Source organism: Mytilus edulis, chromosome 6, assembly GCF_963676685.1.
Source record: "Mytilus edulis chromosome 6, xbMytEdul2.2, whole genome shotgun sequence".
NCBI lineage: Eukaryota > Metazoa > Mollusca > Bivalvia > Mytilida > Mytilidae > Mytilus > Mytilus edulis.
The window spans coordinates 48,864,941-48,879,605 of record NC_092349.1 but is presented as its reverse complement, the minus strand read 5'-3'; the positions used below and the strand labels follow the sequence as shown (position 1 = coordinate 48,879,605).

The 14,665-nt window shown below is 30.8% G+C and overlaps 1 protein-coding gene and 1 long non-coding RNA gene across 2 annotated transcripts in view; one reads left to right on the top strand and one right to left on the bottom strand.

Annotated features, from left to right (window-relative positions):
• Positions 1–93: 93 nt before the first annotated feature.
• LOC139527814 (uncharacterized) lies at positions 94–14,114 on the top strand. Its single transcript, XR_011665453.1, has 2 exons — positions 94–182; positions 13,507–14,114. It is a non-coding gene; the product is annotated as an uncharacterized lncRNA (long non-coding RNA).
• LOC139527812 (uncharacterized) overlaps positions 9,918–14,665 on the bottom strand; it is a 40,181-nt gene continuing 35,433 nt past the window's right edge. The window contains exons 9-12 of the mRNA XM_071323494.1: positions 13,634–13,799; positions 13,156–13,268; positions 12,698–12,782; positions 9,918–12,016 (exon numbers count right to left, since the gene is read on the bottom strand). Of these exons, the coding sequence (XP_071179595.1) occupies positions 11,963–12,016; positions 12,698–12,782; positions 13,156–13,268; positions 13,634–13,799 (418 nt within the window). The 3' untranslated portion in view covers positions 9,918–11,962. The remainder of the gene's footprint in view (positions 12,017–12,697; positions 12,783–13,155; positions 13,269–13,633; positions 13,800–14,665) is intronic.

The following is a 14,665-nucleotide window of genomic DNA, read 5'->3' as shown; positions in this document are numbered from 1 at the left end:
GTTAATCTTTTGGGCCTCGGTGGATTTTGCTTCGCTTCTTTCGTATTTAAAATTGGCGCAACGTACTTCAGCCGTATCTATCCTGCCTTAATTATGACACTTTGTCGTAACCGTGGTGATTTCGTCTCATTCTTCGTCCAGGGATTCCTGACTGCGGATCGATGTTCACATTCCGGTCGCCGGTAAGTCAGATTTGTGTCAAGTTCCTCCCAGACAGACTACACACATTGCATAATGGCCCACACGGTTCTAGAAAGGTTATCATTTGAAAGAAGTAATAAGACTGACACTAACACCATGTCGTGGTATACATTTTCGATGCTAAAAAGTGGTAAATTAATTTTTTTTACTCTCTCTCTCTCTCTCTCTCTCTCTCTCTCTCTCTCTCTCTCTCTCTCTCTCTCTCTCTCTCTCTCTTTTTTTTATCCATCTGTTGCTGGATATTCTCCTATTCTTTTTGAGTTTCTAAATTTCATCCTTTCAATTCCGCTATCCAAAAGTATAGTATTTGCGTCATATACGTCATCGTTATCGTCCTCTTATTAACTGCGTTTTTTTTTTTCTTTAATCATGAATTTGATACATTTTCTTATAAGTTTATATTACGCCTCGGGCAATTATACTGTTCGTGTCGTCATCATGTAAACATATGTTCACCGGTCTTTGTTTCGTATACAGTGTATAACCTAAACATTCGCCGGGAAAGCAAATTCTCTTTTGTTTTTCAGTCTATCTTGTTCTGTTCAGCAGACTTTATCTCCAATTCTTCCTCACAGAAAACATTTTCTTCAAATAGTGGTTTAGAGAAAGTAACATATGTTCGAAGATTAATTACGCCCCTCAGTAATTGATTCGTATTTCCACTACAAATTAGCATAACCTCGCTACACCTAGTGTACGATATTGTTAAATTAATTGCACAATGATGAGACAAAGAATTAAACTTTCAGGACCTCTTTTTAAAAAGTTTCAACTTTGGATAATTTCTATACCGTATCAATTACGGAATAATTGGCATCAGCTATCATGTACTATGTAGCAGTGTAGAAGTAAATATTTTGTTAGCATGGGGAAATTTAAAAGAAATAGACATTGTAAGTTATATATCGATATCATTAAAGTTGTTATTTTTTTTTTTTAATCTAGCCTGCATATATGCATTGCCACGTAATTCAATAAACTGGCTGTATACTTCTGTGCTATAAGAAAGAATTTCGTTCACATCAGTAACATGGCGTCGGTGGTGTAACGGTTAGCATGGTTGCCTTCCAAGCAGTGACCACCAGTCATTCAGCTTTCATTTGATACCCAAATTACCTATATATTTTATATATTTAAGTTACACTCATGCGTAGGAACTATTTTGTGTTAAATATGTACTACTTTCTGGTATGTGCTTTCTGGCCGGGCCCGAATTATTGGTGTTATTCCTTAACTAGAGGGGGTAATTTAGGGAACCAGATTTGGCGCGAATTTACAGTTGTCGCCCATTCAATACTTTCGTCTTTATGAATCAAAATATATATGTATGTACTGGTAGATCCCTCCGTTATTTGGAGCACCCTGGAGAGCTGTTATACTAGTAGTACAGTGGAATCCACGACACTCTCTTTTAGGATTCATGGAGATGTGTCACTTTCATATTTACAACAATATTTACAAGGACCAGCCCCAGACAATTTGAAAAAAGGTGTGTGTGCTTAAACAATTAGCCTGTCCCCAGGTACAATGTACCTATGGTCATAATAAAAGGGAATTTGATTAAACCTGGTTCTTTTAAGAGTTCTGCAAAATGTATGACGGTTTTCTGAAAAATAAATAGTAGCGATACCCTGCTCTTTCAAATATTTTTGCTGAAATATTCTTCATTATTTACCAAATGATTCAATGGGCTGTGCCATATACAAAATCATGATAAAAAGGTGAAAGAAAATCTAATTTGTAGAAAAATGGACAAATATTAAATCTTTTTCCTAATTCAGGCAAAATATCTGTTTTACAAAGCAGAAATACAATTTTTGTTTTTTACTTTTAGCGAAACATTATGTACCAATTAGATTTCCTTTAATAATTGAAATTAAAAAAAAACATTTTCGGGGCCTTTTATAGAATGTCACAATTTCCTTTTGAGATTAATTTTCAACAACATTTTTGTATTTTTCTTAAATTATCATAGATGAAGCAATTTTGTAAACAAAATTTATTCTAAAAAAAGTCAATAATTGTTAAGTAAAACAAATGCCTTAATGGTGGCAAGAAATATATCCTTTGCATGATTGATATTTAATAAATGTCTAAATTTTCATGGCTTATGAACAATTTCCAAAAATGTAAAATGAGTATATGTAATAATAAAATGCTCTGCAGGGCACAGCTTGAAACGACCACAGAGACCGAACTCTGAACAATTTGGGCCAGTATGGACACAACATTCAAGCTTAATACATCTCTGAATTTGAATTGTGATTAAATATTTGACACAGCATAGGTTTCTGACACAGAATGAATGTGGTCTAATGAGCTTAAATTTTTTTAATTTACCTAATATGGGCCAATATCCAAAATCTAACATGGATTGATTCAGCATATCAAAGACCCCAAGAAATCATTTTTTTATGAAATCAAACAAACTTTAATTTTGACCCTTTTAACCTCAATTTGGACCAATTTGATAACAGGGCCCAAAAATCAAAATACATGGTTAGATTTAGCATATCAAAGAACCCATACATTCAATTTGTGTTGACTAAAAACACAATTTGATTCAGCATATCAAAGAACACTAATAATTCGATTTTTGATAAAATCAAACAAAGTTAAATTTTGGACCCATCTGACCTCAATGTGGACCAATTTAATAACTGGGTCCAAAAATTCATATACATGGTTAGATTAAGCATATCAAAGAACCCCATATTTTCAATTTTTGTTGAAATCAATCAAAAAGTTAAATTTGGGACCAACTTGAACCAGATGCTCCGCAGGGCGCAGCTTTATACGACAGCAGAGGTTGAACCCTGAACGGTTGGGGCTATTATGGACACAACATTCAAGCTGGATTCAGCTCTGAATTTGGATTGTGATTAAATAGTTGACACAGTATAGGTTTCTGACACAGAATGAATGTGATCTAATGAACTTAAAATATTTTTTTTGCCTTTGAGCAATTCACTATGCTGTTGAATATTAATCCTCTCAAAAAAATGTTTGAAGAAATTTTCTTTTTATTTATGAAATCTGAAATGAGAAAAATTTAATTTATCAGTTAGTAGTAAAAGTGAATATACATTGTATATTGTATTAAACAATAATTTACGTTGATTCAACTACTATTCTGGACAAAGAAAGATAACTCAAATTGAAAATTTTTGCTATTGCACAATATTGTGCAATTAGATATTTCTTGCTATTGCGCAATACTGTGCAATTGAAAATATTTGCTATTGCACAATACTGTGCAATTGAAGATTTCTTGCTATTGCGCAATACTGTGCAATTGAAAATTTCTTGCTATTGCTGAGTACTGTGCAATTGAAAATTTCTTGCTATTGCACATTACTTAAAATAATAATTTTGGATCCTGATTTGAATCAACTTGAAAACTGGGCCCATAATCAAAAATCTGAGTACATGTTTAGATTCAGCATATCAAAAAAGCCCAAGAATTCATTTTTGTTAAAATCAAACTAAGTTTAATTTTGGACCCTTTGGATATTAATGTACACCAATTTGAAAACGGGACCAAAAATTAAGAATCTACATACACAGTTAGATTTGGCAAATCAAAGAACCCAAATTATTCAATTTTTGATGAAATCAAACAAAGTTTAATTTTGGACCCCGATTTGGACCAACTTGAAAACTGGACCAATAATCAAAAATCTTAGTTCATTTTGAAATTCAGCATATCAAAGAACCCCCAAGATTTCAATTTTTGTTAAAATCAAACTAAGTTTAATTTTGGACCCTTTGGACCTTAATGTAGACCAATTTGAAAACAGGACCAAAAATTAAGAATCTACATACACAGTTAGATTTGGCACATCAAAGAACCCCAATTATTCAATTTTTGATGAAATCAAACAAAGTTTAATTTTGTACCCCGAATTGGACCAACTTGAAAACTGGGCCCATAATCAAAAATCTAAGTACATGTTTAGATTCAGCATATCAAAAAAGCCCAAGAATTAATTTTTGTTAAAATCATACTAAGTTTAATTTTGGACCCTTTGGACATTAATGTAGACCAATTTGAAAACGGGACCAAAAATTAAGAATCTACATACACAGTTGGATTTGGCATATCAAAGAACCCCAATTATTCAATTTTTGATGAAATCAAACAAAGTTTAATTTTGGACCCCGATTTGGACCAACTTGAAAACTGGACCAATAATCAAAAATCTTAGTTCATTTTTAAATTCAGCATATCAAAGAACCCCCAAGGATTCAATTTTTGTTAAAATCAAACTAAGTTTAATTTTGGACCCTTTGGACCTTAATGTAGACCAATTTGAAAACAGGACCAAAAATTAAGAATCTACATACACAGTTAGATTTGGCACATCAAAGAACCCCAATTATTCAATTTTTGATGAAATCAAACAAAAGTTTAATTTTGGACCCCGATTTGGACCAACTTGAAAACTGGGCCCATAATCAAAAATCTAAGTACATGTTTAGATTCACCATATCAAAAAAGCCCAAGAATTTTAATTTTTGTTAAAATCAAACTTAGTTTAATTTTGGACCCTTTGGACCTTAATGTAGACCAATTTGAAAACGGGACCAAAAATTAAGAATGTACATACACGATTCGGCATATCAAAGAACCCCAATTATTCAATTTTTGATGAAATCAAACAAAGTTCAATTTTGGACTCTTTGGGCCCCTTATTCCTAAACTGTTAAGACCAAAACTCCCAAAATCAAACCCAACCTTCCTTTATTGGTCATAAACCTTGTGTTTAAATTTCATAGATTTCAATTTACTTATACTAAAGTTATGGTGCAAAAACCAAGAATAACGCTTATCGGGGCCCCTAATTCCTAAACTGTTGGGACTTCAACTCCCAAAATCAATCCCAACCTTCCTTTTGTGGTCATAAACCTTGTGTTTGAATTTCATTGATGTCTATTTACTTATACTGAAGTTATTGTGGGAAAACCATAAATAATGCTTATTTGGGCCCTTTTTTGGCCCCTCATTCCTGAACTGTTAGAACCAAAACTCCCAAAATCAATCCCAACCTTCCTTTTGGTCATAAACCTTGTGTCAAAATTTCATAGATTTCTATTTACTTAAACTCAAGTTATAGTGCGAAAACCAAGAAAATGCTCATTTGGGCCCTTTTTGACCCCTTATTTCTAAAATATTAGGACCAAAACTTTCAAAATCAATCCCAACCTTCCTTTTGTGGTCATAAACCTTGTGTTAAAATTTCATAGATTTCTATTCACTTTTACTAAAGTTAGAGTGCTAAAAGTATTCGGACGACGACGACGACGCAGACGACGACGCCAACATGATACCAATATACGACCAAAATTTTTTTAATTTTTGCGATGTTATAAAAATGGGCCCATTATCAACCAGGTGCTCTGCAGGGCGCAGCTTTATACGACTGCAGAGGTCGAACCCTGAACAGTTGGGGCAAGTATGGACAAAACATTCAAGCGTGATACAGCTCTGAATTTAGATTGTGATCAAATTTTTGACATTACATGGTTTTTTTTACACAAAACAAATGTCAAGATTTTACAAATCAATTAAAGATTTCTTCTTCAAACATTTAAATCTAAAATTAAATAGATGACACAGCATAGGTTTCTGACACAGAATGAATGTGGTCTAATGAACTAAAACAAAATTTTTTGCCTTTAAGCAATTCACTATGCTGTTGAATATTAATCCTCTCAAAAAAATGTTTGAAGAAATTTCTTTTTATTTATGAAATCTGAAATGAGAAAAGTTTAACCCCCCCCCCCCCTCCATTTTTTTCACATCCCTGTTTCCCTTTTTCCAAAACTGATATCAATTCAAATTTCTAATGGAGTTTGCAACAATAACTACTCTTTTAAATACATCATAAAATATTAAAATGTTAAGTACAGTGCTTGTTATCACTGAATGGTAAAGATTGGTTGGTAGTAAAAGTGAATATACATTGTTTATTGTATAAAACAATAAAAAAAAACTTCATGAGCAACATTCTATATTGGCAAATTTCCAATGAAGTTATTTACATAAAGTTATTGGCAAATAAAAATAGAAAATGACATCATAGTCATGTCTGGCAAATGTCCAACATACCTTATCTAAAAACATTTTAGATAAGATAAGGAAAAAAAGCTTCATCAGCAACATTTTATATTTGCAAATTTCCAATGAAGTTATTTACATAAAGTTATTGGCAAATAAAAATAGAAATAAAAATAGAAAATGACATCATAGTCATGTCTGGCAAATTTCCAACATATATTATCAACTACTATTCTATACAAAGAAAGATAACTCCAATTGAAAATGAATTGCTATTGCACAATATTGTGCAATTAGATATTTCTTGCTATTGTGCAATACTGTGCAATTGAAAATTTCTTGCTATTGCACAATACTTGATATGGAATCCTGATTTGGACCAACTTGAAAACTGGGCCCATAATCAAAAATCAAAGTACATGTTTAGATAAAGCATATCAAATAAGCCCAAGAATTTAGTTTTTGTTACAATCAAACTTAGTTTAATTTTGGACCCTTTGGACCTTAATGTAGACCAATTTGAAAACTGGACCAAAAATTAAGAATCTACATACACAGTTAGATTTGGCATATCAAAGAACCCATTTATTCAATTTTTGATGAAATCAAACAAAGTTTAATTTTGGACCCCCATTTGGACCAACTTGAAAACTAGGCCAATAATTAAAAATCTAAGTACATTTTTAAATTCAGCATATCAAAGAACCCCAAGGATTCAATTTTTGTTAAAATCAAACTAAGTTTAATTTTGGACCCTTTGGACATTAATGTAGACCAATTTGAAAACGGGACCAAAAATTAAGAATCTACATACACAGTTAGATTTGGCACATCAAAGAACCCCAATTATTCAATTTTTGATGAAATCGAACAAAGTTTAATTTTGGACCCCCATTTGGACCAACTTGAAAACTAGGCCAATAATTAAAAATCTAAGTACATTTTTAAATTCAGCATATCAAAGAACCCCAAGGATTCAATTTTTGTTAAAATCAAACTAAGTTTAATTTTGGACCCTTTGGACCTTAATGTAGACCAATTTGAAAACGGGACCAAAAATTAAGAATCTACATACATAGTTAGATTTGGCATATCAAAGAACCCTAATTATTCAATTTTTGATGAAATCAAACAAAGTTTAATTTTGGACCCTTTGGGCCCCTTATTCCTAAACTGTTGGGACCAAAACTCCCAAAATCAAACCCAACCTTCCTTTTATGGTCATAAACCTTGTGTTTAAATTTTATAGATTTCTATTTACTTATACTAAAGTTATGGTGCAAAAACCAAGAATAATGCTTATTTGGGCCCCTTTTTGGCCCCTAATTCATAAACTGTTAGGACCAAAACTCCAAAAATCAATCCCAACCTTCCTTTTGTGGTCATAAACCTTGTGTTTAAATTTCATTGATTTCTATTTACTTATACTAAAGTTATTGTGCGAAAACCAAAAATAATGCTTATTTGGGCCCTTTTTTGGCCCTTAATTCCTAAACTATTGGAACCAAAACTCCCAAAATCAATCCCAACCGTCCTTTTGTGGTCATAAACCTTGTGTCAAAATTTCATAGATTTCTGTTAACTTAAACTAAAGTTATAGTGCGAAAACCAAGAAAATGCTTATTTGGGCCCTTTTTGGCCCCTAATTCCTAAAATGTTGGGACCAAAACTCCCAAAATCAATCCCAACCTTCCTTTTGTGGTCATAAACCTTGTGTTAAAATTTCATTGATTTCTATTCAATTTTACTAAAGTTAGAGTGCGAAAACTAAAAGTATTCGGACGACGCCAACGTGATAGCAATATACGACCAAAAAATTAAAATTTTTTGCGGTCGTATAAAAATCTAAATACATGTATAGATCAGCATATCGATGAACCTCAAGAATTCATTTTTTGTTAAAACCAAACTTATTTTAATTTTGGACCCTTTAGACCTTAATGTAGACCAATTTGAAAACGGGACCTAAATTACAAATCTAGATACACCGTTAGACTCGGCATATCAAAGAACCTCAATAATTCAATTTTGGACCCTTTGGAATTCATGTTGACCAATTTAAAAACGGGGACTAAATTCCAAAAACTCAATACACGGTTAGATTGAGCATATAAAAGAACCCCAAAAATTCAAGATTAAAACCCCATTGAAATTGCTAAAAAAATAGGCAATTTAGACAAAGTATTAAAAAAAAGTATTGGTTTTTTTTGCCCTTAATTCCTACACAAGTTATTGTCTGGAAACTAGAAAAATACTTATTTTGACCCCTTTTGTTCCTTAACTGTTAGGACCATAACCCCCAAAATCAATTATTCCAACCTTCCTTTTGTTGTCCCAAACCTTGTGTTTAAATTTCATAGAGATCCATTCACTTGAACTAAAGGTATTGCCCGGAAAGTCAGTGTCTACGGATGACACTGACTACGACGACGTGCCACCAATATAAGAACACAATATTCTTTTTGCGGTTGTATAAAAAAAAAATCATTTCAAAAACTTTCTCTAGAAACAAACTATTTTTGAATTTTCGACCTATCAAATTTGTGACTTTATGTCTCTTTGTTGAGGTTCCTCAAAAGTGGCACATCTCCTTTCTGATATAAGAATGCATTGTTTTCTCATTCTCTAGTATCAAATATAGTTCCAAGACAATTCAGTTAAAGGCGATCCAGCCTGCAAATTTAATGTCACTGTTTCAACAATAATCATTTATTTGAAACAAATTGTAATCTATTATAAAATTTTAGTCAATATTATGACCATAGTTTAACCTATTTCAATAATTTGTGACGAGTGAACCAAATTATTTCAATAATGATCAATTATTTAAAATTGACTAGCTAAAAATGTATAATGCCACATTTTTTTTTTTAGATTTGTGGACATTCATGAGAAAGTAGGAGCAATAGTGTTGTCTACCTATCATAAACAGTGTCAACCTGCCAAATGAACTTCAGCAACTGGATTTATTATAGTGTTGTATCTTGATTAACTTTTGTATGTAACAATATTCTAAACTTTAGTTTTCTTCTATCAATGAGTCAACATGAAATTTGTTCAATCCAGAAACATTTAGAGTTTGTTCCTAAATAAATTCAATCCTGAAACTTTCAACTGTGTTTTTGCCTAAATTAGTTCATTTCTGTAATGTTTTAAGTGTTTGTCACAAGTCTAGAATATTGTTAGTGTGATCACTGGCTCATCAAATTGTCATTCAAAAATATTGTTAGTGTGATCACTGGCTCATCAAATTGTCATTCAAAAATATTGTTAGTGTGATCACTGGCTCATCAAATTGTCATTCAAAAATATTGTTAGTGTGATCACTGGCTCATCAAATTGTCATTCAAAAATTTGGTGTGAATGTCAAGATTTTTGATATTCTCTGTTAAATTCATTTTAAACTCTTGAGACATTTTGGAGGCTGTCCATTCACATAGGCATGAATCCTTACTAAACTGGATGGTGTGCTGACCTGTCAATGGTGGCGATTTTGTTGTCCGGCCAATTTCTCATCAATTTTTACGCCATATTAAGAGATTGTGATATGGTTTTGGGCACGCTCTTTATTGCAAGACAATCTAGTGACCTCTGCAGATGTCTATTTTGGTTCATATGAATATACTTTAAGCTAAGTAATAAATAACACACAGAATTAATGCTTCTGGCATTTATTGTGATTATCAACAAAAAATAAAGTTCTACGAGACTAGAACATCTGGTCCTTTGTAACATATATATAAGAGCTGCCTTGTAAAATTGCATAACAAATTCATCATTGATCTGCACCAACATATCCTCTCAAAATGAAATGAAATACTGCAAAAGTTATAATCTTCACAGCATCCCTTCAACTATTTCATAATTAATCTTAATAATTTTTAAGTACAAATTAGTTTCGAAATTAATTAATTTATCTTACAAACTTTATAGATTAATCATGTAAAAACATTAAAAATATTGTACCCTTTGTTAGCTTTCTACCAATGGTATAAATAAACCTTTCATTTTTCACATAATTCAGAGACCGTTGTCAATAATGACACAAGATAGAAATGCCAGACTACAATAAGATCTAAACAGGGTACAGTCTGACATGTATCAATATATTTTATACCCTTATCAGAAATCTTAAATGAACAGTATTTTTTAAAGTGCATTCTAAAACCAAAATTCATGAGAACATGCTTGATCAATCTTGAGTAGAGTGTTGAAATAATGAATACATTTGAAGTACATAACTATTACCAAAGAATTAATTACACTCCTATCATGCAAAATTGTTTTAGTTAAATTTACTAATCTCAAAATCACATTTATTATATCAATTTTAATAGTCAAATTTGTTTCATACTTTCAACAATGCCTTTTAAAGGCTTGTTACAGCTAAACCTACAATTTTCTCACATTTTTTTCGTAGTATGTTATAAGAATTAGACAAACTTTATTTCCATGTCTAACACGATAATGCAATAATACACAGATGTGTTTCTTTTTTACATTTGAAATTTTGTTTGTGTTAAAAATGAAACAAACACGAATGAACACTTTGGGATAAGGAATAACTATATAACTTTGAACACTTTTCATTTTAATGAAGTTTTTTCTTTCAAGCAAAATATATGATGGAATGATCTTAATGAGACTTTTGACATTTCAAGTGAGGTATTTTTTAACATGGTTGACTGTCCCAACACATAAATACTGTTAACAGTTAAGCAGCACCATTCTGTTAAGATTTCGGTTTCTATACATATAGATTTGAAAATGCATTATATTTTTTTTTACATGAGAATGTTGAAAATATTGAATGTTCACCCACATTGGTCTAATTGTAGGTAAATAAATATGTTGTCTCTAATTCTATTTAAGGATTTGTATTAAATTAAAACAAATTTCATTTCATCTCTATCAGATATAAATATAACATTGAAATTGTAATAAAACAAAAATTTGGTTTATCAAACATCTCCTTTTGTAAACATGATATTTTAAATTTCTATCTTGCAACATATATTTGATATCAGTCTACATATGACTTTGTTTTTTAATCTATACATGTAATAATTAATCTGTCACATTAAAACAAATGTAGGACACAAGTAAATGAAATTAAACAAAAAATATGACAAACTTTTGGCCTTTTCAAACTTCTGAACACATTTTCATGTTTTCTTTATAAGACAAAAAGAAGATGATTATCTTTAAAATAATTGATAAAATACATTTCCCTCAACCATAAAGTAACTGTTAAAAATAGCCTTTACTACTAATCAACTAAGACAAACAGCCTATACAACCAAAAATATTAAACAATGTTTTAACACAGATAATTATAGAACATAAATATGTATAATTTTTCAATTCAGAATTTCATATTGGAAATATTTAATTCTTTTTTTAAAAGAAATGAACAATACTAATTTCAAAATTCCTGTCAACAAAATATATTTGTCTAATCAGAATACCTTGATGTTCGATTAATTAAGATAAAAGGCATTCTGCTGAATTAAACCTAAAACACTTACTTCAGCATGTGTTTATAATATAGCCTTAAAAGGCACATATAATTTCATTTCAACAGTATTAACATGAAATTTAAATAAGTCAATGACAGAATGATAACATTGTTAATTTGCTGTAGATGTGTGGAGATGAAGCGAGATGAATTCTGATGTATTTGGCCTACAGAAAATGTCATCATAAATCATGGTCAGCTACACTCTGCTTCAGATATTCTTGATAAAGTTTTTGCTGAAAAATGAAAAATAATTCTATAAATAAACATCCCCTTAACATCAATTCCTAATTCATAGAAATTGACCATATGCAAGTGCACATATACATTATGTACATGTACAAGACATTGAATGATTTTAAAACATTCAAATATGAAATATTTAATACCAAGAAAATTTCAAAGTGTTATACAGACTTTAAATAATGTTGTGTTTTTTTGTTGTTGTTGTTGTTTTTTTTTTTAAATCTAAATAGGTGTATTGATATTTATTTGCATACAGTTGAGTTCTATCCATCAAAGCTCATATATAACAAAATATCAGTGAAAATGAAACCCAGTTCTTTTTAATAATACCTTCAAAACACTGAAATTACTTTTCTGTCACCATCTCAGGAGTTCAATTCTAATCTCAAGTGTGAGAAGTATTGGTTTCAACCATGAGGTCAAACACTTGAAAAAATAACTGTTGGTCCTTTCAATTTATTTATTTCTGCTATCAACCTATATATACCCAAAATCTTCTTTCTTTAAATATTTATGCAAGATATTTAATGAAGAACACAGCTACTCCTAACAGATTTGTACTAAATTAATCTATAAACTTTCCATATGGAATTTACTGACCCCAAAATGTATAAGGTCACTAGCACACTATGTAACTTACAATATTTACATTTTCATACAATATATAATACCTTTTTAGATTTAACAGTATTCTGTACATAATCTCTGACTTCCAATAAAGATTTTTTCTGTTTTCTAGATAATGTAGGTTTTGTACTGTAAATAAAAACATCAGTCTTGTTAATGTTAGCTCTGTAAAAATTTCCAATTCATCATAGTAGTACATGTATAAGAATACAAAGTTCAATTTTACCATACCAAATCAAGGCATGAACATTTTAGGACCAAATTAAATGAGACCTTTTGTTTGGAAAATTAAAAGTAAAATTATTTCATGATCAAATCTCAATAATCACAAGTCAAAAAATGGTCAAGTTGAACAAACACTTATGCCCTTAAACTTTTTTATTAAAACATCTTTTTTGTCAATATTCAAACATGTATGGTAGTTTTGAATCTCCATATTTGATTCAACAATTTTGTACAAATAAAGGTCAATAAAATGTTGATTTAAAAAAAGAATACTTACGATGAAGCAAATTTAGCTATTAGTAACATGATCAGGGCCACACCAACTATTCCAATTATAACATATTGTGAGTATTGTGCTGGTACCTTCTGCCATGCTCGAGCTAATGGGCCCTAAAAACAAACATAGATGTCATGAGCATATTTTAAAATATATATATTAAGAGTTCTACAGTTCAAGCAGCAATCTTTTTTTTGTAAATGAATAATTCATCAGCAATGTTTCTTAGCTTATTTTGACAAAATTAAACTGAACTGGCTGTTTAAAGTTAATTATTATTCCACTATTTCACTTTCATTAATGATTGAATAAAACAAAATTATAACTTATTCTTTTTTCTATATCTTGTAGCTAATGGCTCTTCAAATATGGAAATAGTTTTGGGAGTTGAAGAACTATCTGACTGTCTATACAATCTTATCAGAAATATAAAACATTTTTCTCTTATCAAGGAAAAGACTTTTGTCCCAAGTCTTACCAAGTATAGAGACATAGTTGCCAGAATGTCTTCACCAAGAACTTTTACAACTTCAGATTTTGTGCTGACTAAGTAAGTTGCTAGTAATATCAATGGTAACAGCATGCCTATAAAACCAAACAATGCTCCACGGAACTTTGCTCTTAGATTCAGAGAGGCTGTGACACTGAAATTAAAACATTTTAAATATTATTATCTAATAAATTTGTATGTATTGTTAAACTGGTAAGGGTCTTGTAGCCCAATTTTAGCTTTACCACCGTTACTTACTGTATATTTATTCAAATTTCATGGATTGAGTAAATATTGTATTTTATCACAAATAAAGTCTGCCTACAAGCCCTTAGACACGTGGACAGGCTTGATCATTTAAATTTGTGATTCATCACAACCCATCAAATCCACAAAAACTTATTCCATGAATAATAATACATCCTTAGTGATATATAATTATTTAGCTGCAATATATATTTGTTCTTTCTTTTTTTTATGAAAAATTTTAGTTCTTTATTTTTCTCAATTGAACTGTTCCACTTTTTTTGTCAGGTCCTTTTAAAGCCGATCATACACTATGGGATTTTCTCATTGTTGAAGGTCATGTGGTTGCCTATTGAGCTTACATTCAATTCATTTGAATATTGTTGGATAGTTGTCTCATTGGCAATGTTGATACTTATTTCTATGCATCATCATAAATGTAAAATGTCTTTTTCAATGTTTTCTTTTGCATGTCCCCAATATCTGCAAGAAATAATGATAAACAAGAATGTGTCCCAAGTACACGGATGCCCCACTCGCACTATCATTTTCTATGTTCAGTGGACCGTGAAATTAGGGTCAAAACTTTAATTTGGAATTAAAATTAGAAAGATCATATCATAGGGAACATGTGTACTAAGTTTCAAGTTGATTAGACTTCAACTTCTTCAAAAACTACCTTGACCAAAAACTTTAACCTGAAGCGAGACGCACAGACGGACGGATGAACGGAGACACAGACCAGAAAACATAATGCCCCTCTTCTATCGTAGG